Source organism: Scylla paramamosain, chromosome 47, assembly GCF_035594125.1.
Source record: "Scylla paramamosain isolate STU-SP2022 chromosome 47, ASM3559412v1, whole genome shotgun sequence".
NCBI classification, from domain to species: Eukaryota; Metazoa; Arthropoda; class Malacostraca; order Decapoda; family Portunidae; genus Scylla; species Scylla paramamosain.
Window position 1 is genome coordinate 606,170 of NC_087197.1, and position 26,331 is coordinate 632,500.

At 44.5% G+C, this 26,331-nt stretch overlaps 1 protein-coding gene across 1 annotated transcript in view; it reads right to left on the reverse strand.

The window, feature by feature from the left end:
• Positions 1-2,033: 2,033 nt before the first annotated feature.
• Positions 2,034-26,331, reverse strand: part of LOC135094878 (nuclear factor 1 X-type-like) — a 60,216-nt gene continuing 35,918 nt past the window's right edge. The window contains exons 7-15 of the mRNA XM_063995353.1: positions 25,466-25,612; positions 25,187-25,288; positions 24,989-25,099; positions 15,905-16,078; positions 14,116-14,282; positions 13,527-13,656; positions 12,820-12,983; positions 12,312-12,555; positions 2,034-12,114 (exon numbers count right to left, since the gene is read on the reverse strand). Of these exons, the coding sequence (XP_063851423.1) occupies positions 11,966-12,114; positions 12,312-12,555; positions 12,820-12,983; positions 13,527-13,656; positions 14,116-14,282; positions 15,905-16,078; positions 24,989-25,099; positions 25,187-25,288; positions 25,466-25,612 (1,388 nt within the window). The 3' untranslated portion in view covers positions 2,034-11,965. The remainder of the gene's footprint in view (positions 12,115-12,311; positions 12,556-12,819; positions 12,984-13,526; positions 13,657-14,115; positions 14,283-15,904; positions 16,079-24,988; positions 25,100-25,186; positions 25,289-25,465; positions 25,613-26,331) is intronic.

Consider the following 26,331-nt stretch of genomic DNA (forward strand, 5'->3'; position numbering starts at 1 on the left):
AAGTTCTAATGCCACGCCAACTCGCTAAACTGACGCCAAATTATAATGCTAACACTTGTACTGAGGGAGGAAATAAGAGTGATTTACTGCGCTCATGAGATTAACGTATGGAATTTCAGACTGACATGAACAACAGATGACGGATAAATAGATAGATATACAAGCAGCTGGATGGATTGATAGATGAATAAATGGAGGAATAGACAGCAAATTATAATGTTGTCACTGTACTGAGGAGAAAAGAGATTCACAAGCAACAGAGATGCGTAAATAAAATGGAGAAATGGGTAAATAAGCAAATATTAAGCAAATAAATGGTGCCAGACGTACGATGCTAATAGAAGTAAATGTAATTGAATCATAGAATATAAAAGAAATGCTTAAAATTTGAAACCGACACGAACAATAGAGAGATAGAGACGTGAATTAATAGAGTGATAGATGAATAAATGAATAAATATATAAATAAGTAAATAAATCAATTAAATAAATAAACAAACCTTTGGTGCCAGACGCAAGATAAAATCAAATCACAAACTTTCTGAGAACCATACATAAAATGATAAAAAAAAATAAAATAAAATATAAAAAAAATCAATGAAATGAAATAGAATACCAAAATTAAAATGAAATAACATTAAGTACAATGAAACAAGAATGCTACGTAAAATAAACAAACAATGATATAAAAATGCTTAAAATTAGTAATGAAAGAAAACTGAAAATAAAACAACTACAACACAGACCCATAAGAATAATTTGCAATATTTTCCTTTAGGCAAGAGAGCGAGAGAGAGAGAGAGAGAGAGAGAGAGAGAGAGAGAGAGAGAGAGAGAGAGAGAGAGAGAGAGAGAGAGAGAGAGAGAGAACAAAGGAGGGACTAGCAGAGAGAGAGAGAGAGAGAGAGAGAGAGAGAGAGAGAGAGAGAGAGAGAGAGAGAGAGAGAGAGCCGGGAAATGGGGGACAGAAGCACACACACGCACACACAGAACACACACAAACACACCTGCAGTAGTAGTAGTAGTAGTAGTAGTAGTAGTAGTAGTAGTAGTAGTAGTAGTAGTAGTAGTAATAGTAATAGTATCAATACCAACCACTACTACCACCATCATCACTCGTTATTCACCTGTCAACAACTAATTCATTCAGTAAAGGCAGCTAGACAGACAGACAGACAGACAGACAGACAGACAACAGAATAGAAAAATAAGAAAAAAAATATTACTACTATTATTATCGCCAGGTATTAAACTCAAGTGTCTATTTCCGTGTTCAAATTTTCAGGAACACTTGGACAAAGCCAGCACTCACTCTCTCTCTCTCTCTGGGCGCCCACTGCGAATCGATACTGCATTGTGAGGGAGAGAGGGAGAGGGAGACTGGCTGAGAGGGTGAGAGGGAGTGTTGAGGGAGGGAGAGGCTTGCAGAGTGGATGAGAGGGTGAGAGTAAGGGATTGGTGGACGGAATAATGAGGGAGAGTGGATGCTGGGAGAGGGTGGAAGAGTGGGAGAGTGGATGAGAAAGTGGGATTAGAAGAGAGGGCTGAAAGAGTGGATGTGTTTAGAAACGGAAGGTATGGGAGAGAAAAGAGGAGAGGAGAGGAAAGAGTAGATAGAAAGATGTAATGAAAGTTATCATGAAGGTGCAGGAAGAGAGTAGTAGTAGTAGTAGTAGTAGTAGTAGTAGTAGTAGTAGTAGTAGTAACAGTAGTAGTGATTTAAGAGGGATGGCTAAGAAAAAAAAAAAAAAAAGAAAATTGGTGGTAATAGCTACGAAAAATAAAGGAAAAAAAAAAAACAGTTGACAGTAGTGAATGAGAGGGAGAGAGAGAGAAAAAAAGTCGTAGTAGTAGTAGTAGTAGTTTTTAAAAGGGACGATGACTGAAGGAAAGAACAGTAATAGTAGTAGTAGTCATTGGCTTGGAAAAACAAAAGTGGAAGAGAAAAAGAAAAAAAAAAAGAAAATAATAGAAGTACCAGCAACTCACATCCCAAGAAAGGTTATTACTAATGGTTAAAATAAAAACCGGCTGTAATCCTTTGTCACTATATTTCATTACTCATTTTACAGAATCTACCTCTTGTTAAAGCTTTCACGACGACCAGGGGCTGCAGAATGGACTTGTCTTGCACATCCTCGCCTGCCTCACACGCTACACTCATGTCTCCTCTGAAGGTTTGTGTTACACTGATGCCTGTGACTTGCGGTTCGACACTCTATGGCTCTTGAGAGACAGCGAGAACCACAAGAGCCGGTTTTTTTTTCTTTTTTTTCTTAATTTTTTTTTCAAGTTCAACATTTCTATAGTCAAGAAAACATATACATTTTTAGAGAAAATTTTTTAAAAACCAACATTCGTTTTTTTCTCTTTCGTTATTTTTATAAACATCATCTGGAAGTTAATGTATATTTATGTATTCAACTCTTATTTATGTATGCATGTATGTAATATTTTTTTTAAATGGGGGGTTTATTTTTGTTTTTTTTTTGCATATATTTTGAGGCACTTTCTAGTAGTAGTAGTAACAGTAGTAGTAGTAGTAGTAGGTGTAATACATATACATGTCTCTATATATATGTGTGTGTATTAACATATGAATATTGCTTGGACTGAGGATGATGTGACAGGGAGGAAGAAAAAATGTAAACTTGCATAGAGTATAACAGACAAACCATTTACGTAGGTACGGGCGAAGCACACGCCCTCACTGCGCCGCGACCTGTCTGTCTCTCGGCCAGCCTCCCCACACGGCGGAGGGAAAGGTTGTGTGTGTACGAGTATACCCTCTGTCTGTACACACGCTCCTATGTATACCTGCATACACCCTGCCCAACACACACACACACAAACACACACACACACACACACAAACCTCAACTTTCAGCAAACTACTGTATTCTGAACCTCTCATTTCACTTCGTTGTATAGACAGTAATACAATAATCAATACAGTTGAGGTTCGCACAGTACACACACAGCTACACTCTTCTCCAGGCTTATCAAAGTATACATGAAATATACTGCACGGAAATACATAGTTTAGATTATTACAGTACGTTTGTCTGCCTGAGTTTTTGTAAATATTTTTTTTTTCTAATATTCAGCGCTTTGTATACTTTGACCACTGGCGTCACTGCTGTACTGGTGACTACAGCGCCAGGGTGACGCGACAAGCATAGGAGTGTGTGTACAGACCGAGGTACACTCAGTGGGCGTAATTAGGTTTTCACGGGGTACTAAAGGAGTTATGAGCGCTGTCACCTCACGCACGCACTCACACGCACACTCACACACTCAAGCCACGTAGTTCAGTGTGTGTGTGTGTGTGTGTGTGTGTGTGTGTGTGTGTGTGTGTGTGTGTGTGTGGGTCACCGTCTCCTGTGTCGTCGAGACCGCGCCTCCCTCAGCGCCACGCGGGGAGGCTGCAGGCGTCGGGTGGCTCCCGCGTGAGGGCAGCCCCGCGGCGGCCTGGCGTCACGGCGCGGGGAGCAGCGGCACGACAGGAGACGCCGCTGCCGCACTGTGTTGCTGCGGCGCACAGCCTGAGTGTTTGCCGCGCGGCTCTGCGTCGTATCCCCGTGTGTGCGGCACAGTACTGCCGCGCCACGCTACGTCCCCGTGTGCGGTACAGCGGAACAATACTGCCGCGTATCCAAATAACGTTTGTTTGCCAAAATAGAGAAGCTTTGCAGGGACAGACAGACAGACAGACAGACAACTCACTGCACCTTCCGCGTCAACAAGGAGGCTTTATTTGTTTGTTTGTTTGTGTGTGGGACGTTTAGCACCAAGTTCCTGCTGCTGTGTTCTGACTGGAGGGAGTACACTCTGCTGCTGCTGCTGCTGCTGCTGCTGCTGCTGCTGCTGCTGCTGCCACGCCGCCACGCCGCCGCGCCGCCACGCCACTCAGCGCCGCCGCTCTGCCTCTTCAGGCTGCTGCTACGCTGCTGCTGCTGTTACTGCTGCTGCTGCAGAACCACAAGGACCTCCGTAATGGACTCTGAGGAGGCCCTGGGCAACCTTCTCATCCCCGCGGCCCTCGCAGCAACACTGCCGCGGGGGCACCGCCCTATGGGTCACACAGACAGCCTTGACCTTGAAGACTCCCTTTTGATTCAACATTTTGGCCGCGGGGTCACGGAGGTCAAGGGAGGGCACGCGTGTGGGGTGGGTCGCGCCCATGGGCTGGGGGCACGCGTGGAGGGCGCCAGCAGCAGGCGGGGGCGCCGCGTGACGCCCTGCTTCAGGAAGACACATCGAGTCGTACAAAGGAAGATCTGTTACAAAAGAAGAGGTTTGGGCGGCGCGGGCGGCGCGAACGGCGCAGGAGGCGGCTGCGGCTGCGGCGGCGGCGGCGGCGGCGGCGGCGGCGGCGGCTGCTGCTTGGACACACTGGCTACACTACTACACTCCTTCACCTACACCTTAATAAACCGGCCTGTTAGATTATTGTTATCATTAATATTATCATTATTATTAATAGTATCATTAACATTATTATTATTAATAGTATTATTATAATTATTATTACAATTAGGATACTCTTTACAAACTGTGCAACACCATAACTTACTTACAACGTACTTCACTCTCGCGGGACAGACTCACGCAGTAGTCACCAAGTATTGCAGTGTAGTGCATAGTAACTCAACCCAACAGCTTGTAGTCATTACGATAATAATAATAATAATAATAATAATCGTCTATCAAAACTGGACACAGCACTTAACAAATGACTTGCACGTTCACTATCATCATCATCATCACCATCACCACCGCCTTAACAATTACAGGTATTAATAGTATTATTGTAATAATTATTAATATAATGCAGTTTGCCACGTGAGGGACAACTCAGTGTCTCAGTGACGCGACGCAACACAACGCAACGCAACGCAACACAACGCAACGCAACACCCGCTGGGCCGCGCCGCAACACAGGCCCACAACACCTCACCACACCACACCTGGTCTACACCTGACCAACTCCTGGCCTACACCTGGGGCGCGCCACGCTGTTACACCTTCGTGGCGGCGGCGGCGGGGGCGGGGGCGGCGCTCCCAGCGGGGAATAAATACTTAAGTGTGAGAAGACCAACGCCCTCCCCCCCAAGCTGGGCACCAACGCCCCCCGCGCCCCTCGCCGCCTCCCCAGCACAAACACCCACACACCACATCGCGCGGCGACTCAACCAAACGAACACTGACGAGAACAACAATGCTAATTGTGATAATAATAATAATAATAATAATAATAATAATAATTATAACAGTAATAATAATAATAATAATAATAATAATAATAATAATAATAATAATAATAATAATAATAACAATAATGGCGTGATGGGCGCGCTGCTGTTCAGTATTTACAAAGCGGCGGCCAGCAGCGGTGCCAGCCAACCAACCACATGGGACATGATAAAAGTAATAAAAATAATAATAATAATAATAATAATAATAATAATAATAATAATAATAATAATGATAATAATAATAATAACACGAGTACCAATAGCAACAACAACGTAATGAAGGTCTGTGTGGGACAAGCGCGGGTGAGACAAACAACAGACAAACCAAGTATTGCTTCAGGCTCCTAACTGTTAATACTCCTCTTATTGCAAGGAAGACGAGCGGCGGCACGGCGGCGACGCGGCGGCGGCGCCGCAGCGGCACAGCAGCACGGCGGCCTGCGCGTGTGGCGGACGGCAGCTGCAGCAGGGCCCGCCGCCCCCATCTGGAGGGTTGGGGAGGGGGCTCTCTGCTGTGGCTAAATAGAACCTTTGAGACTTTGCATAGCGGCGCGTGGACCTGTGGCGCTGTGCCGCTATGGTGCCGCTGTGGCGCTGCTGTGACGGCTGCAAGGAGCCGCGGGACGCTGCGCAACGGGGAGCAGCACACACACACACACACACACACACACACACACACACACACACACACACACGCGAGATACAGAAGCATGACCCAGTGTGTGCGTGCGCGCGTCACCTGTGCAAGCACCACAAGGAGGGGCATGAAGGTGAGCCCTAAGCACAGGTACAGTAAGGGTAATACTTGAATGCTGAGCGGCGTATTATTGTACCATTACTAGTATTATTGTTATCATTATTATACACTCTCAAGGTCTTAATTATTATTGTCACTTTGTGCACAGTCTAATTAACACGAACAGGTGAACACACACACACACACACACACACACACACACTTTTTTTTCCCGAATCTTGTGACCTCGAAAAAAAATCAGAATATAAATAAAAATTGAAATATATAAATTTAATATAGACAAGAATTATCTCTTTAAGACGAAAATACCTGTTCTAGCCTCTCTCTCTCTCTAAGGCCAGAGATTTACAATGAATTAATTACCACAATAATATCTGAAGCACCACTGAACACCCCCCCAACCTCTACCCCCCCTCCCCATCAACCCACCCCCTCTGCACCTTCTGTAGGAACTATCTGGACACACACACACACACACACACACACACACACACAGCATTCCACATTTCAGATTTGTCAGAAAAAAAATATATTCTTGTTATGTTTTACTATTTTATTTTGTGTTTCATCTTTTTTATATATTAGTGGTTCTGTCATGTGTCTATTTTGGGTTGAATTTCTATTTTCATTTGTCTTTTTTTGGCACTAAATAACTTTGTATGGAGCAAAGTTTATTATTATTATTATTATTATTATCAATTTTTTTACTATTATATTTCGAGTTAATGTTTGCATAGATATATTTTGGCACATCATTGTTTCACTGGCACTAAGTCTTCCTTTGGATTAAAATTATAAGTTTTTCTTATCCACAATTATATTTGAAGTAATTATCTTTACTATCTTTGGCACATTGTAAGTTCTTTTTCGGTTTAGAATAATAGTTTTAAATGGATCCTGATTTCTATTATCATTACTATTATTTTTTTCTTTTATTCTTGGTGACTTCTGCGCATCTACACTATTTGGCACATTATAGCATCATTAAGTTAAGAATTGTACGTTTCCATAGATTCTGCATTTTTCTCTTTTATTTTCCTTGTTCATGATCATATTCTCAGTGAACTTTTATCTCTCTCTATATATTTTTGGACGTCATAGTTTTGTTAGGAGCTGAAGTACAGTTTCTGACAAGTTCCGAATCTTTTTTTTTTTTTTTTTTATAATTACATTCGACGTAATCTTTTCTCTCTCTATACTTTGCCATGTAGTTTTGTTACAAGCTGTAGTATAATCTTTTCATAAGTCCTGCTCATTCCTATTTTTTTCTTTTCATTTTATTCTTTTTCCTATTTCATTTTATTTTCTTTTTTTTTCTTTTATATTCTCAACAAACCTCTACATTATTTGGCACATTAGTTTTGTTACTAGCTGAAATGTAGTTTTTTGATAAGTCATGACTCCTACCTTTTCCTTTTTCATAATTATATCCTCAGCAAACTTTTATATTACTTGGCACACAATAGTTTTCCTAAGAGCTAAAATAATACGTTTTATAGATGCAGAACCCTATCGCTTCTCAGTCCAGGTTACTTGGGCCTGACGTCTTGGCTTGAAAACATTTTTCCCTCGCTCTCCAAAGCAAAAAGCAACAAACAAAACAGATAAAGATAGATAATTAAAATGTACAGAATCAGAGCCACGCATCCACACTTACGTTAATCAATACAGAAGTAAAAGCTTTAAATAATAAGCTTTAAAGTAAAATGTGCGTTTTTCAGCTAATATCAGACTCATGTACGCGTTGAAACCAGTAATGTGTGCATTCATTAAAGAAAAGAACTAAGTAGGTGTGTTTTCACCTAATATCACACACATATATGCGTTAAAACTAAAATTATACGCGCATTAACACAAAAAATAAAAATAAAAAATAAAAAAATACACGAGTTTTTCATGTACACATCAAAACCAGTCATGTGCGCGTTAACTGGAAATATCTATGTGCACTTTCATCGGGTACCAGACTCACACGTACACATCAAAGTATATCAAACTCATGTACACGCTAAAACCAAGGTCACACGTGCCTTTATCATAAGATGACCCAGTGAGAGCCGGGCAAGGTCACAAATGAGTAGTTAAGGTCAGGTCATCCACACCACCAGCCACACAATTGAGTATCACCCCCGATGCAGCGCCCCTCGTCCCCAGGCAGAACCGAGCCAGCCCCAGCCAGCGCCGCCCAGCCGTGCCGCTCACTAGGGAAGCCCCCTCAGCCTCAGATGCTAAAACCCTCTAAGTCTACTATACAATGGTCTTGGTAGTAGAAATGAGCCTATCTGTCTACGCGTTACAATGTCGCTACTACCAGTCTAGAGTCGCTACGTTCACCATCTACTATGGTTTATATAATTTACCTGATGTATCACAGCATGCGTACATCTAAAGTCTAGTGCAGGCGGCCTTCCCCGGGCTGGGTTTCGTACCACACAGGCCGGCGCACACCACACGTCCCTCAGGGTGCGCGTGGGTGGGTGCGTCTGCCTTGCGTTCTTCATGTGTTTGTCTGAGTGTTTGTGTTTAGTTTCGCTCGTCTCAGGCTTGCACATCCTCGCACCTCACACTGGGCTGAGGCGCCTGTGTGCTGCTGCTGCTCCCCCTGTGGTGTTTGTTTGTGGTGCTCTGTCTGTGTGTGTGTGTGTGTGTGTGTGTGTGTGTGTGTGTGTGTGTACAAGAATGTTAGGCTTGTCATGTCTTTTAATATCAAATGACTATGTTGTGTTTGTGCATGTACGTGTGTGTATGTGTGTCCTCTCCCCTAACACATACCAGACCATATTACCACACCACACACCTGTCCTACGCCTGCCAACACTCCTACACCCCCTGCATCCAGCCCTACCACTCCTACACCCACAAACAATACACTTCTGTCTCATTTGGCACATAGATTTGAGCTCTTCTCAGCACCTACACTGACACCCAGACACACCCTGGACGGCCCTCCCTCCACCACCACTACCACCACCACCACCTCCACCTAATCATGGCACCAATAATTGTAGCTGTGGCTGTGTTATTGCTAAGTATACATACACATATACACGGCGCGCTTTAGTCATCAACACACACAGACAAATGCGCGCCAGTTAAATTCTACCGTATTGCTGTGTTTGTTTTTGGTTTGTATATAATGCTTTATCATAACATCTAAAAAAAGGCATAGATTATTTCGTCGATGAGAGCAAGTTAAAGATGGATTCTGGGTAATTTGGGGGTTTCTGTCCTTAAAGTTTGGCACGTTTCGCTTATACTCAGCCTTCTCAGGTTAATGCCAGGTTCCCCACACTCTCTCTCTCTCTCTCTCAGCACTGGTAAGCACTCATCACCTCTCTGCAAGATCTCTCTCTCTCACGGCCTCCTCTTTCTCCCAGCACCTTTTCTAGTTCCTTGAGGTGTCTCTCGTCTTAGGTGTTCTCTCTTAATTTGGCACATATGAGGGGATGTAGAGGTGTGTTCATTATTATCTTTTTGCTTCGTTTTTTGTCTTTCGTCCAGGATTTGATGGTTTGCAAGTTTCTGTCTGTTTTTGCAGTGGTACATGGTCTGTTCCCTGATGGTCACCCTTCTCATGTCTTCCTCTACACACTGTCTTCCAGGTCCTCTTCCACACACCACCTCCAGGTCTTCTTCAGTCTCATGCCTTTCTCCACACACCATCCCAAGGTCTTCATCAGTTTTCTCTTGTCCTCCATACACCATCTTCAATATAATGTCTTCTTCCACACACCATCTCCAAGTCTTCCTGAGTCTTCCCACAGGCCTCTTGTCACCTGTGACCCTATGTAACATCCAGTAACTTCCAGCATTCCTCTCTTTCTTATTCCTTTGTGTGTGTGTGTGTGTGTGTGTGCATGTGTGTGCTTTACAAAACACAAGATGCTTTTCTGAGTGAGAGGTCAGGAGTGCCTTGTGAGAGAGCCGTGAGAGGTGAGAATGCCATCAGTGAGAGATGAGTAGGCTGAGAGAACAAACTGACAGGGAAGGTAAGGACCGAGGCAGCAGAGTGGAGCAGGGTAGGGCAGGGTAGGGCCAAGGAGTCCTAGTGAGGGTATGAAAGCTGCAACACTCAGAGACAGATGGACAGACAGGGCAGAGAGGCAGGGAGAAACATTCCATTGGGGCGAGAACCACGAACCAAGGAGGCAATGCTGTGTTAGTCGGTTCTGCTCCTCGCCAACACTCCATGGTCTCGGAGCTCGGCTAAAAATATCATGAAAGGGAGGGAAAAATGTCGGTTTCATCACAGAATCACACTCAAATCACTCTTAGATAGAAACGGGTGCACTTTTCTGGTTAACTCCTTCACTGCTGTGGTGGTGAGGTGACTGGAAGCATAACAAGTCCAAAGAAGAAGAAAAAGGAGGAGGTTGTGTAAGGAGTTAGGTTAGAATGAGTGTGGTGCTCATGTGGTAAATAATGATGGGGGTTGATAACAGATAACAAAATTGAGGTTTCATAAAGGAATTCAGTTTAAGGAAGGTTGTACAAGGGTGCTAAGTTAGGTTAGGGCTAGTGCGACAGTAGTGGCATCTATAATTATGAAAAATAGTAATTAACTCATCAGAAAAATGAAAAATCAAGGTTTGACAATCAGGTTAAGATGCGTATGACAAGTGGTGAGTAAAAGAGTGAATCAAGGAGTTTTACTCGCCAGAAAAAAAAACAGTTTTCTCCATCCGAGTGCGAGGAGCGAGTGTGAGTCTGTAATGCCGCCAGACCTGTACATAATGTGGCAACAAACTCTAATAAACCGTCATAAATAACAAGAACTCTCTAATAGAAAAAAAACACAAAAAAAAAACACACAACAACAACAACAACAACACGGCGTTATACTTCACACGACAAACAAACGAACGAGGAAACAAACAAACGAACAAACTGAGAATTACAGGTCGAATGAGGGAGTGTACACAACAATAATAAGAAATGTTCACCGAGATGCGTTTGTTTGTTCACCAAACCCAAGATTAGCGAGAGCCTTCTCTTCACGGATTCCTTTAGAAGTAATGAACGATTTTGTACTCACAAGTATTGTAGTCCTGAGCACAGCTGTCCCTCTGCCTCCACCACCACCACCACCATCACCACCACCACTGCCTCCACCACCACCACAGCACCGTGGCTCCCTCAGCACCTAGTGGAGGCTACAGCACACACACACACACACACACACACACACACACACACACACACACACACACACACACACACACACACACACATTCTCTCTCTCCTTCGCCTTCATCTCCTTCCTCCTTGTGTTCGTAAGAGACTAAAAATTGCACAACCATTACGGGAACTCTACTCACTCTGCAAAAGCTATGAAGCACTTACACCTTACTTATTGCGTCTTGCTGCATCATGGCTGCTGCTGCTGCTGCTGCTGCTGCTGCTGCTGCTGGCACTGTGATTCATTGAACTTGGTGGCCATCGTCCCCGCGGCGCGGCGCGGCCGTGTTCACTGCACTACGCTGCTACATGAAGACCTACTACCATGCATGGCCTGGCGGCGGTGGCAGCGGCGGCGGCGGGCCAGCCCTCAGCCACCTGCGGCCTTAAGTATCTGGAGCGTCCCGGCCGGGAGAATTTGGCACTGGTGCGGCTCCTCCTCTGCTGCCGCTGTGGTTTGCACTTGTTGATGACGACGATGATCGCGACGAGGACGACAGCGGCGGCGCGGCAGCCACCAGTCCGGGCCACCCTGCTCCCCAGGCCACCCCAGGGCCAGGCTGACGGCACAGCACAGCCTCCAGGCAGGCCTGGGGACCACCCAGACCATGGCCTGGGTCTGCACTGCATCCCAGGGACAGCCTGGCCTTCTGTCCCTCATGGGGGTCTCCTTGGTTTGGGCCAGGGCTGCGCCACCCCCTGGGGTGGCCTGGCCTGGGCAGTGGCGGTGGCGCATCACAGGCCGAGACCAAGACCAGCTGGCGGCGGCATTGTTAGGACGACTGGGTCTTGGTGGGGGTGTGGGGCGCCCCGGGGGAATCGTCCAGGTGGTCCTGATGCCCAGCGGCCGTCGCTGGGGCCACCTGGGGTCCCCCACCCCCCGCTGCCTCCCCGGTGTGCACCACCGTGGTGAAGTAACGCTCTGTGGGAAAGGACACGCTGTACTCAGCTGGCTGCTCACACTGCTACTGTTGCTGCTGCTGCTGCTGCTGCTGCTGATCACACTACTGTTAACACTACTACCAAGAACAACAGTGAAAATAATGCCAAACACCAGGTATATCATTACAACACCAGCACAACACCACAGCAAACACAGCACAGCAGGCCAACACTCACCATCCTCAATGAGCTGTGCGGAGGCAGCGTCGGCGGGCAGGGTGGGCATGAGGGTGGACATGGTGGTGTAGTCCATGTTCTCGTCCAGGCTGATGAAGGGTGTGTTCCAGCGCGGCACGGCGGGCGGCGTGGAGCGCGGCGTGGTGCGCGGCGTGCTGCCCGGGGACGTGAACAGACTCATGCTGGTCGGGGAGATCACGCCTGACATGGCACTCACCGGACTCATGCTGGAGTAGGTGAACAACTGCCGCGGAAAGAGAGAGAGAGAGAGAGAGGGTGTGAGAGAGAGAGATAAACAGTGAGAGAAACACACAGAGCTAGAAAGATAGATATATGTCCTCCTCTGCATGTATAAAGAAACAAATAAATACATAAGTGGATTAATGAATAAATAAGTACACAAACAAATTAACAAATACAAGAATAAATAAACACAAATAAGTAAACATAAATAAACAAACAAATAAACAAAATACTCAATATAAAGGTGGAATGGATGTCAACAAACCTGGGAGACGGGTGGAGCAGAGGTGGAGGGCGGCGTGGGGCTGAGACACTCCTCTCGTCGATCAGGTGGAGACACGTCAGGCAGGATGGCAGCTCCACCGGCGGCGGAGGAATTGGGCGGAGACACAGGGCCGGGGGACACACTGCCACTGTGGGCCAGGTCAGCTGTGGAGGAGAGGTGAGTGAAGATCTGGTCAGGAAGATGGAGAGAAGACAAAAAACACAAGGGTTGGTGCAGGAAGCCATCAGGCCTACACGTGGCAGTCCCTGTATTAAGCATGTCTGTCTATATTCACTAAGCAAAAAAAGAAGAGGAGAGGAATCATTGAGGGGGAAGAGAGAGAGAGAGAGGCTAAAGACAGTCAGTTACAGGAGAGAAGTTGATAAGGGGGAAGAGAGAGAGAGGCTAAAGAGTCAGTTAGAGGAGAGAAGTTGATGAGGGGGGAAAAGAGAGAGGCTGAAGACAGTCAGTTGGATGAGAGGAGTTGATGAGGGGGAAAGAGGATGAAGACAGTCAGTTAGAGGAGAGGAGTTGATGACGGGGAAAAGAGAGGTTGAAGAAGTCAGTTACAGGAGAGGAGTTGATGAGGGGAAAAGAGAGAGGCTGAAGACAGTTAGAGGAGAGGAGTCGATGAGCTGAATTATTGACCCTGAGGACCTAATCTCCCTACAGCAGCCAATACTATGGACCAGTGTACCAGTGCTTACCTGTGGACCGGATGATGGCCACAGGTCGGGCCATGGGCGGCGGCGGAGGCGGCGGCAGCATGGAGCCAGTGGTGTAGTAACTGCCCTGAACCTTGGTAGGGCTGCGGGCCACGCCGGGGGGAGAGGCCTGCTGTGGGGGGAGGCAGAGTGAGTAGGGGAGGTGAGGAGGAGGCCAGGGAGTGAAAGGAGAGTGAAGGAACAGGAAAATAAACACGTGTAGAATAAAGAGAAGCTAAATAACTAATAGCAAGGAAGGGAATAAGGGAGAAAATATTAACTTCTGACAGCAGTGATAGGTGATGAGCATTATCATCAGTTCAGTCTTAAAAGGTTGTCTTAGAATGGACCACTAGCAAGAGTCTGGGATCAAACGGAACCCAAACTCCTGACCACAAATGTTTATAAGCGTGTTCCCTCAGAGCGGCTCAGGCAGGTACACTCAAGAAGGGGACAGGTACACAGGTGCGCATCACAAAATGGCTATTACACCACTACCACAAACACCACTACTGTCACCACCACACCACTGCTACCTTACCTGTCTGCTGTCTAATCTGCACCACAAAAACACCAGTCACCACCGCCTTACCTGGGTGTGCTGTGTGTTCTGCGCCTCCTGACAGACCAACGTGACAAAATCTGAGAAGGTATCATGGCCGTTCTCATGGTATTTGGTGGGTGAGGGGGGCCCGGCCTCATGGTAGTAGCTGGGGGCGCCTGCCATCACCGAGCTGCTGAGGGACATGGGCGGCAGCACTGGAAGAGGCAGGGCACCGCGTTAGATTAGTGTGGTGAGGTGGTAAGCTAACACTGCCACAGTTGGAGTTACAAGTGCTGTTTACTACTACTACTACTGCTATTACTACTACTACTACTACTACTATTGCTACTGCTACTACTACTGCTACTGTTACTGGAGGGCTGAAGGTTGCAGTTGTCTTAATTCTTGATATAGAGATCAAGATTTTTAAGTTTGCCTGGCAGGGGAGAGAGAGAGACAGATAGATGTAACAGAAAGAACAGTGAAAATTGAGAGAAAAAGAGACAAAAGGCAAAGAGAAAAAGAAAAATAAAGCTGGAGAGAGAGAGAGAGAGAGAGAGAGAGAGAGAGAGAGAGAGAGAGAGAGATGGGAGGAGGGGTACAGCTGTGACTAATACAATCTTAGGTTAGAAGAGAATGTTACGAGTATGAGGCATTCTACTCCTCCTCTCACTACTACTACTACTACTACTACTACTACTACTACTACTGAAAGATGCAGGAAGGAACAACAATTAGGAGTGCTATTAAGATTTCTTCTATCTATTACTGATATCTATTTCTCGTTTTCCTTCTACTATTACTTCAACTACAGAGAAAAGAAGACTAAGTATTTTCACTCACTCACTTTCTCTCACTCTCTCTCTCTTATTATTATTAAGTTATCAAACACAACACAGCACAGCACAGCATGACACAACACAGCACAGCCAGTTAGTCCACAAAACAAAGGTACGTGCATTCATTCCACAGCTCCAGGCAAACAAGTGCTGCGGCGCCTCCTTCGTGTAGATCCGTCAAATTTGCAAGATTATGTCAGTCACCCTTGTAAACAAACCGCTGGGTAATTTTTTTTTGGCGATTTTTTTTTATTGTATTTTTTTCGCCTATATGAAAATGTGACAGGCGAAGATTATAAAGTATTAAAAAAATTACTAAGGTTTTCTGGTCTATGGCGGTGATAATGTGTTCCTTTTCAGCATCACTTTTTTTTTTTTCTTTCACTTCCGAGTTACAATACACGGATACACAAAAATACACAAACACACGCGGTCACCAACGTTCATGAATATTAAAAAAAAAAGAGAAAAATATTAGTAAGGGTTAGAAATTTAAACAAACAGTATATCCACACACAATATTACTCGGAAACTTATTAACTGCACCATTAACAAACACACAAACACACACACGCACACAAACAAACAGGTAAGGTACATTAATCAACTTTTCTACTACACAGGTGATGCAGTTGTCTCCAAATATTGATATAGGCATAAAGATTCTTAATTTCGACTGGCAGGAGAGAGAGAGAGAGAGAGAGAGAGAGAGAGAGAGAGAGAGAGAGAGAGAGAGAGAGAGAGAGAGCCAGATTACCAGAACAGCTCAAGGGGACATCGGGAGGCAAAGAAAACGAGGAGGAGAACGAGAATGTAAGACGGGGGACTGCCATAAACAAACCCCAGATACTGAGAGACAGAAAAGGCGGCACGGGAGGAGATGGGAAACACAAGAGACCGCAGTGAAGGAGGCTGGAGAGAAAACAGACCGCAGTGAAGGAGGCTGGAGAGAAAACAGACCGCAGTGACGCTAGGCAGTGAGGGAAGGTAGTGCTAACCTTCTCTTGGGTGTGGTGAGACAACTGCACGAGTGTGTTGTTGTGGTTGGTCATGACTAGAAAGGGAGTCTATGTTGGAAGACGTCCTAACTACGGACGGGAGCACACCTGAGGCGGCAATTGTTACTTTACTGCTGCTGTGGACCAGGTGGGGGGAGTGCACCGGGGGGGGACCTGCGGGCGGCAAAACAAACACATACTAACCAATATTCATCAGCGAAAGTAAAGTAACAAACTGAAAATTGATTAAAAAAAATGATGGTAATGGCGATAAAAAAAAGAAAAAAAAAAAATGATGACACGACACTTGATATTTGTAATGGAGAATGGAGTGTTTGTCGTGTCCCCCGTTACTGGCGACAAGTTTTCAAATGAGTTATGGTCAGCAAAATAAAAATATGAAATGAAAACTGATTAAAAGAACTGATGACAAATGAGCAATACTTAAAATATGTAATGGAAAAGAATGTCTATTTTTTTTTTTCATTCCAAACGGTAAGCAAAAAAATAAATAAATAAATAAAAATAAATAAATTAATATAAAAACAGACAAAAATATATATCAATAAAAATTGGAAAAAAAAAGGAATGAATAATGTTTGCTTAGATGCAGCAAACTGTGTGTGTGAGTGAGTGTGTGTGTGTGTGTGTGTGTGTGTGTGTGTGTCAGAAGCAGGCAACATGCAAAACCAGAAAAGCTACAAAATGCAAGACTAGTAACCAAGAAGAAGCAGCCTACGGAGAGAGAGAGAGAGAGAGAGAGAGAGAGAGAGAGAGAGAGAGAGAGAGAGAGAGAGAGAGAGAGAGAGAGAGAGAGAGAGAGAGAGAGAGAGAAAAGAATGACTGTTTTAAGGAAATGCAAGCAATAAAAAGGCCAACACAGGCAAAATCTATTTGAAATGAAGGTCCAGAACTGTAGAAAAACAGGAAAGATATTTATATCCTCAGGTACAAGGGATCATTAGTGATGTGTGGGGGGGGGGGAGGGGGCAGGCCATGGGCATGCCGAAGACAAGCTGATTGGGAAGGCTAAGGAGATGGAGAAGAAATTAATAACTGACAAGAAAAAATAGTAGTAGTAGTAGTAGTAGTAGTAGTAGTAAAAGACAAAAGAGGCAAGTTTTAAGGCACTTTTCATGGAGCACAAGATGAGGACAGAATGAAGAAGGGCAGCAGAAAGGGACACTAATTCAGGGCCACTATTTCAGGGCCAGCAAGGAACACAAAAACTGCAGGAGTCAGTGAGGGTGGTTTAGGATGCCACTAAGAAGTTCTACACTGGAGACAGTAGGGTGGGATGTCAGACTAGTAGGATAAGCAGGATTTTCACCCTTTAAGTACATTTTTGAGTCCAAAGATCAGTAGAGGAAGCTACATGAAGGATTTCTGGTAACAGGATGCCACTAACAGGGATCCTACACCTAAACAGCAGCAGGACAGGATGTCAGACTGGCAGGGAAAGCAAAAATTTCACCTTTATATAGGATTTCTGCTCCAGCAAAGGTGGGCACCACTAACAAAAACTTAGCTTTGCTAACTTTAAAGTGCTTAACTGCTGAAGAAATCAGCAGAAGCAACATTAATTGTTAATTGTTGACTTTTATTGTATGAAATTCCCTTGAGTTTGGTGTTTTGTGTCTGAACACTTCAACACAAACCTGAACAACTGATAACGTACTGTGCTGTGACTCAGATACACCTTTGCAAAGAGTGGCGGCACACCAAGGTGACACACACACACACACACACACACATGAGTTGCAGTCACAGGCAGCAGCGTGTCCGCCTCACTGCCGGACACACACGGCAGGAAGACCTGCACGACGTACACCGGCCAGCTTAGAGTTAGTGGAAGCAGAGTGACACTCGGCAGAAGCTTGTTGGTCTGCTGATGGCTTCAAAGTTAGCAAAGACAGCACTGGCCAATGAAAGAGTTAGGCAACCTCGCTAACTGCTGCCTAGCAGAACCGTGCCCACTGGTGCGGTGCGGGTGGTGGCAGGCGGTGTGGGGGTCAGGGGTGGGGTGCAGGGGTGCCAGGCTGTGAGTAAGGGCAGGGGGTGCCAGGGGGTCTCCTGTTAGTTGAGGTGAGTGGTGCGGGTGGCCAGGTGTGTGTGGTCTTGGTTAGCATGGTGTGTGGTGCAGGTGACACCCACACCTGGTCTTTGTGTACTGTACTCTACCAAACAATTGAGTCAGAAAATACAAAAAAAAAAAAAAGAAAAAAAATATTACAAAAACAACAATCTGTAAAAAAAGTTAATGTTACAAAGGTCATTATTATTATTACTATTATTACAATTATTATTATTACTACTATCATCATCATCATCATCACAATACAGGTAGTGGTTTGTATTCTTAAACGCCTCCCTCTCACCAGGACTGCTGCTTCCAGAGGCCACAGGAACGACTGGCCAGCTTCTCATGGGTGTTCCTTCCCACCACCAGTGCAAAAACCCTTGACTCAACCATTACTAAAACCAAGAAGAATAGCAGAACTCCCAAACTTCCACTACAGCCTCTTGAACTATCACTAACTCCATTAAACTATTACTAGCCATAAAATCACCCTTAAAATCCACAATAACTGCCATTAGAACCTTTCAACACCTTCCCTACAATCTACTAAGGTCTTCCTGAATTACTAACCACTTTCAGATCTTCCTTCTTGCTTCGTAATCTAACCTTCCCGAATTACTAATCATTTTCAGATCTTCCTTCTTGCTCTATAGCCTAACCTAACCTAACCTTAGCATCATATTGGCTAAAGGATTGATGGATCTACTCTTCCTTCCACCTTGTTTTCCTTTTTTGCCGATGCTTACTAAGATTTCGTTGCTCTTAGTGCTGTGAGGTGTTGCGTATTGAAGTGAAAGGGTTGAAGTACTAGTAACTCTATTAAACTATCACTAGTCACAAAAAACACCCTTGAAAACCACACTTACTTCCACTACACGCTGTTGAACTATCCCCAGCCCTATCAGACTATCACTAACCTATCAGAATATCAGTAAACTTATCAATCTATCTCACCAACCACACACACACCCTTGAAAACCACATTTAACTTCCACTAGAGCCTGTTCAAAAGCAACCAAGATTAGATGCAAGACATTTAAGAATACAAAACCAGGGAGGGAGGAAAGGAGGGAGGAAGGGAGGCAGAAAAACATAAAAAAAAAACCCTGGATATTATAATAGACGGTATTGATGACAGCTAGAGGGGGAGGAGGCATAGGAAGGTGTTGGGGTATGGACGGATTCATGATATACATTTAACCATTATATTATGACTTAGAAGGATATGTTAGCAGTAATCCGACATTTGGGTGTGTCTGCGTTGATGACCAGCTCTCCTTTCAGATCAGGGATGGCAGCTATTTTATTATTACTAGTTTTATTTATTATTATTTCATCTATGTCTCTTCTACCAGGGGCTGACAGGGGTAAGAGTGTGTGTCTATGTCTGTGTGTGTGTGTATGTATGTATGTGTGTGTGTGTGTGTGGGGGTTTGTCTGGGCCGCCCTACGTGGGACAAATAGTTGTTATAGTAGAGCAATACACAAGACTACGAGGGATGAAAGTGAATGATGTGTGTGTGTGTGTGTGTGTGTGTGTGTGGTTTATCTGGGACGTCTGACCTGGTATTTAGACATTATAAACTTGCATGATATAGATAGCACTGTGTCTCCCCTGTAGTGCTGTGAGGGGAACCAGCCATGAACACAGACACAGGGCACTCTTTCAGTCATAAACAGCCATATATAAACAGCTGGGTGAAAGGTCTACATCTTATCATTACACCATTAACATTACTCTAGCAGCGTTCATAGGAGACTTAAGCAAATTTATCACATTATCAATCAGTGAATACTATACTGAGCCTCTCTTGGTCTAGCATTCAAAAACCTCCACTAATCGGCCAACTAGTAAGTACCAAACAGGGTCTACTGGGGTGTGTGGGAAGGCAGGACTGACGCACTCCGACACACTCAAACACATACGCACGCACGCACGGACATGGCCAATGAAACAATCTGCCCGAGTTCTCTCCGCTGTGTCTTGTGGTGCTCCTGAGTCCCCCTTACACCTCACCACTATCAGGCACCACCACGTGTAGCTCTTCGGACACGGCCACACCACCACAGCCAGAAGTGCGGCAAAATTCATGGTGGTGGTGTTAAATTTTTGTGGTTAATTTGTGGTGAGTGGTGTTTTTAAGAGGTCAAATTTGTGGTGAGTGGCACTTTAAAAAAAAAAGTCAAATTTGTGGTAAGTGCCATTTTTTAAAAGGTCAAATTTGTGGTGACACTTTTAAAAGGTCAAATTTGTGGGAGGAGGAAAAATAATCACACCACAAAGTCAACACCACCAGGGAAACTTTGAGGCGTGGTGTGGATGGAGACCCTCAGTCCTCCATCTGCCGGTAACCTTGTTGAACTATTACTGACCCCAAGAGGACGTAGGATAAAAGAGAGCATAAGACACAGTAGGAGGGAATGCAGGGGGTCAAGGCACAGCTGACCCTACCCAATGCTACATTCCTAAGACTTCTACGCCAAACTTCACTACATTTAAAAGGCTCTGGTTGAAGTTACATGGGTTTCTAAGGGTGATTTTACAGCTCTAGTCACAGATTAGAATTTATACTTTACAAATAGGAGAAACATGCTTGAGAATCTGGTTATATCATCTCTGTGTCCTCTGAAAATAGTAGTGATGATTGAGAGGGCAAAGCATTTCAGAATATTCCAAGCTTAAGTCTAATCTAATGATGGACTGGGGCAACACTCCAAGCTGGGAAGAGGTCCTGTCAAGTCTGCACCACTAACAATACTAAAAATAACAGCAACTCAGTATTACATCATTACAAACTTGACTCCTGCAAAACAAAAACACAAGAAAAAAATGCAATAATTACAAAAAAAAACATCAGATTAAGTTAGGTTTTCCATGGAATATAATAATGATATGCTGACACCATCAGGACCTCCCCATTATGAGTTCAGGGAGGGACTGGGGAGGGGACGAGGGGTCAGCGGAGGGGGGTGGGAGGGAGGGAGGGAAGGGAGGGTGGGCAGTGTTTCTCTTGTGACTGAAGAGAGAGAATAATGACCAATAGTTGTGGGAGAGAGGGAGGGAGAATGTGTGCTTGGTGGTTAGTTAAGGCCAGAGAGTTACTGGGAGACACACAGGGCAGGGCGGGAGGGAGAGAACACGGGTGGAAACACGGGGAGAGAACGCGGGGAAGAACACACTCACGAGGCGCAGGTTCAAAGCTGTGAGTGGAAATGGAAGCTTGTGGAGACTGAGGTTAAAACAGGGAGCTGAGTTGAGTCATTCACAACCTATCTTTGTTAAGTGAGATGGCAAAAAAAAAAAAAAATAAATAAATAAAAATAAATAAATAAGTAAATAAATAAAAAAATATATATATTCAAGTAATTCAAAAAAACCTACTACAGTATTCTTCTTAACCCTTTGACTGCCACTTGGTACACCTTTCCCTAACGACAAATCACTCTGGGACACCTGCACTCGTTCTACAGCAACACCCAATCTTTGAACTGGGAAGAAACTGCAAAATATGTCGTTTTTCGTCGCTAACTTCCTTGCAGATGCTTGTAAAGACTTCACGCATTGCTTCTGCTGCTGATAACTGTTTGGTGTTGCAGTGAAAGCATTGTTATTTAATGGTCTCTGGCGTAGGACAACAAAAAATGGAAAAAAAAATAAATAAAAAAGGAAAGAGTTGAGAAGGTACCAGCATCACAGTTTTGTTATTCTTATCTCTCTCTCTCTCTTTACTTCCAATCTTCTTTTCATCCTCCTAACCTGATGCTGTTTTTAAGATTGTAAATTTTCACTAAGAATGGCCAAAATAAACACAAATTATATATCCTGCTTTTCTGATGGCCCAATCCTTCGCTATAAAACCTAACTCAATTTTTGCACACATAACCAAAATAAATATTAATCTCATGAAAACTTACACTACTAGCTAGGCTGATTAATATCTTGCCTTTCCCTCCACTATAATCAACCAACATTTTGCACCACAAGTATTCACAATTAATATTAACCTAATGAAACTTGCTACTTAACTCAATTTTTGCACAGATATCTAGTGATTAATATTTTGCCTCTTCCTTCACTATACTCAACCCACATTTTGCACCAAGAATATTAAAAAAATCAATATTAACCTAATGAATCCTGTTACTATTACTCTGGCTTTCTAATACTTTGCTTCTCCCTTTACTAAATACAAAACTGATTCAAGATGCTACATTTAAAGAGCTGGCTTATTAACCTGCCAAAAAATGTATATCACTTTGCATCAAATGGAAAAAATAACAAAATTTTGGGAGTCATCATGCTGTCCTACAACTTTTCTTCTCTCTCTCTCTCTCTCTCTCTCTCTCTCTCTCTCTCTCTCTCTCTCTCTCTCTCTCTCTCTCTCTCTCACCGCTGGCCTTGACGTCATGTTATGGTAGATTAATTCAAGATATTAATCAGCAAATCACGTCTGTCTGTCTGTCTGTCTTTATCTGGACCTCACACTACCAGAAGTCACAGGGTAAGGTGAAGTATGCTCCTCTTATGCTCCATACTATCACTGGAATCATGAAAACCACAATAACTTCCACTGCAACCTGTTAAACTATCACTGGAATCATGAAAAACACCCTTGAAAACCCCAATAACTTCCACTGCAGCCAGTTAAACTATCACTGGAATCATAAAAAAACACCCTTGAAAACCCCAATAACTTCCACTGCAGCCTGTTAAACTATCACTGGAATCATGAAAAACACCCTTGAAAACCCCAATAACTTCCACTGCAGCCTGTTAAACTATCACTGGAATCATAAAAAACACCCTTGTAAACCCCAATAACTTCCACTGCAGCCTGTTAAACTATCACTGGAATCATGAAAAACACCCTTGAAAACCCCAATAACTTCCACTGCAGCCTGTTAAACAACCCCTAACAGAGACAGAGAGTTAGACAGGCAGCCATGCTTTACTCGTAAGACTTAGTTAACCACCATAACAAGAACAAAAAGTGACATATTAATCACTTCTTCCCTCATATAAAGATAGGTTCACTTTGGCTCTACACTCAACCCAGAGCACAAGGCCCTCCGCATCCCACTACGACAGGCACACCTACAGCTACCACTAAAGAAAACGATGCGTAATGATGCGTAACTCAAATAAATATACTCATTACTTGCAAACACTATCAAGACGAGCAGCAGTGTAGGTACTTCAACGCTACATATTCCAGTCCACCTCATCCTAAGTCTGGCTGGAAGGAAACATGACCACACTAACCAGCCACACTAACATCCCTTCACTCCCTGCTCCTCTCTGCACCTCCAGCCACACCAGACCAGACGAGACGGTGTTATAGAAAGCACCAATCATTTCTAACACCACACTTATGTAAATCTTGTCTCGTTGGATTACTGGTGTGTGAGCGGTCCTGGGTCTGGTCTGGTGGTAGCGACAGTGGAGGTCTGGCAAGGTAGAGAACTGTGATGAGAGAAATGAGAACTTTGTCACAGGAATATCTGAAGGGCTTAATGGTGCTTTGGGTGACAGCACAATAGACAGTCACTCATGATAGCAGAGTAATGATGACGCAAAGGACAGGAATGACTGGAGTTTGCATGCACTGGAGTACTCAGCACGTAATGTATCTGGCTTATATTCAACGTGCTATTGATCAAAAAATGTATTGATTGATCGTTTTGCTTATGATGGCGAACATGACATGGCCACCTCATCACTGGTCTGAGCACAATATTTAAAGCTCTTTTTTGACTTTACAGGTATATCTCCAAATTCAAAATAATATGAATATACATTGTAAAATAAAGACATTGCTTATATGCGCTTTTCAAATATTCCTTAAGTTTTTTGGGGGATAAAATCTTACCATTTCACTGCTCTTTGTTCATGAGAGTGACTTTGGAACAGAGAGCAGCGGCGGGCCAAGTACCACAGTGTGCCGTAACAAACAGACACTTGACGGAATAACACAAAGGTTCACAGTTCTCATTTGCAAGCCGTCGGAGTCAGAGGAGAGAGAGGAGTGGCAGGAGAGAGGAGTGACAGGTGAGGGTGTGGCGCAGATGAGGGTGTGACACGCTCTCAACTCTAAGTGACAAGGCACTGAGGATTACAAACCAGCCAGCCCACCATCACACTCAAGGCTTCTGCTTCACTTTGCTTGACTGGAGGTGCACTCAACATAGGCACCACCACAGGCCAGGGAGAGATGCCCCTGGTGACTTATTGTATACACAGTGAGGCCCCATCAATACAGTGGTTCTAACGGCACAAAGCCTGCTACAACCTGAAGGTGTTAGAGAGTAAAAATTTGATATACACGACGTAAGTGGCATTTTTGCAGCATTTATGTTTTTTTTACGTCCTTCACAGTATCTCTCTCACACACACACGCACACACACACAAGCAACAAACAGGTGAAATAACCCACTAAAGACACATTAAGGGACTGCAATGCTCTGGGTCAGCTTCTCAGTGTTTCCTAAGTGCTTCAAAACCCTTAGCATTCAGGCCACTTCTCCATCCCCTACTGCTTCAAGACAACACACTAAAGAGAAGCTGATAATATTTCTTTCTGTTCTCCATCACAACACAAATTGGACACCTCACTCTGCCTCTACACTCATACAACTGGCCAAGAAATTAATCGACCGCAAGATGAACAACACACACACACACACACACAATTGGTCAGGAACAGGACACACGCAAACACTCCTCTCTCTCTCTCTCTCTCTCTCTCTCTCTCTCTCCTCACCTACACACACACACACACACACACACACTCAGACACTTACTCTGTGCCTGAATCCACAAACAAGGCACTGTAACACACTAAGAGGTAAGACTTCCTTGTATTTTGGGACCTCACTGTATCTAAATATTCTTTTCTTATATTCAGTGTGATGGCAAGACGACTAAATGCAGCAAAGAGACAGATAAAGAGATAGACAGACAGACAGGTGAGGAGACAGGACAGTGCATGAGGCAGGTGAGTACCCAGAGTGTGTTGCGAGGTGGTGTGGTGAGGGGGGGTGTGGGGGTGGAGGAAGGTGGTGGAGGCAGCAGCGGCGGCGGGCAGCGTTGGTTGGGGCAGTGTGAGGGGCCACCAACCCACCGTGGTCCGAGGTCAGAGTGCCAGGAGGACGTGTGGGAGGACAGGGAGGCTGGAGACTGGGAGTAGTAAGTCAGCTCAGCCTTCTCCAGGGGGTCCTCCTCCGAGCTCACCCTGCGGACTCTTTTGCTGCGCGGCCTCCAGGGGCGAGTGAGGGTCGTGTGGCCGGCCCATGGCGAGGGGACCTATAAAGGGGACGGTCGTGCTGTCAACCTTGCTCATTTGTTTTTTTTTAGTTTATTTGTTTGTTTCCCTCTCTTTGAAGGAAATTTATAAGTATACCCGTATGAATATAAATAGTATCAGGTCTTAACTATAGAGGTAACTTGTATAAATCCACACACACATACATATATACGTACTGTCAGCGCGCTCCATGTACGTGGTGTAGGCAGCTGGCATGAGGGTGTGGTCAGGTACAGGCGAGGTGTAGGTGGTGTAATAGGTCGGATTCTCCATCTTGATAGTGTTCAGCCCGCTACCACTGCTACCTACGGCCATTATGGAGGCTAAGAGGAGGGGGAGATGTGCAGTATTAAACCTTCACTCGCTCCTTCAGCGGTTTGTCCTTCTCCCCCCTAGCATGTCCCCTGCCAGCCACCCAGCCAGTGATTGAACCAGCCAGCCAGTTAATGACCTAACCAGCAAGTCAGCCAGTCAGTCAGTCAACAAGTCAGTCAGCCATTTAGTTAAGACTTAATGGCCCCCCAGACAGCCTGTGTACGTTATGAAAGCATGTACGTGTGTGTGTGTGTGTGTGTGTGTGTGTGTGTGTTTACAAGGCAGTCAGTTAGGCTCACAATACAATCTCTTTTAATATAGAATTGTTACGTTTTTATTACGGTGTGTGTGTGTGTGTGTGTGTGTGTGTGTGTGTGTGTGTGTGTGTACTGCATAATCTAGAGTGTATTCAGAACACACTTATATAATGAACAAGTCAAATATGCAAGTGTTTATATATATCATAACATTTTTTTCCCCCATCTATGTATATCAAAGTCCCGGGGCTTGTCTGGGGTGGTGGGGGCTGGAGGCTGGCAGGGGGAGGGATGCTGAGGGGGGTGTGACCAAGTGAAAGCTTATTACACACTCTGTACGCCCTGCATGCCCTCCCCTGCCACTCCGTCGTGTGGCAGGGGAGGGCTCACCGATAGACACATTGATAGATAGACAGATAATAAATAAATAGACTAGTTTTATTATTTTATTTTATTATTTATTTTGTTTT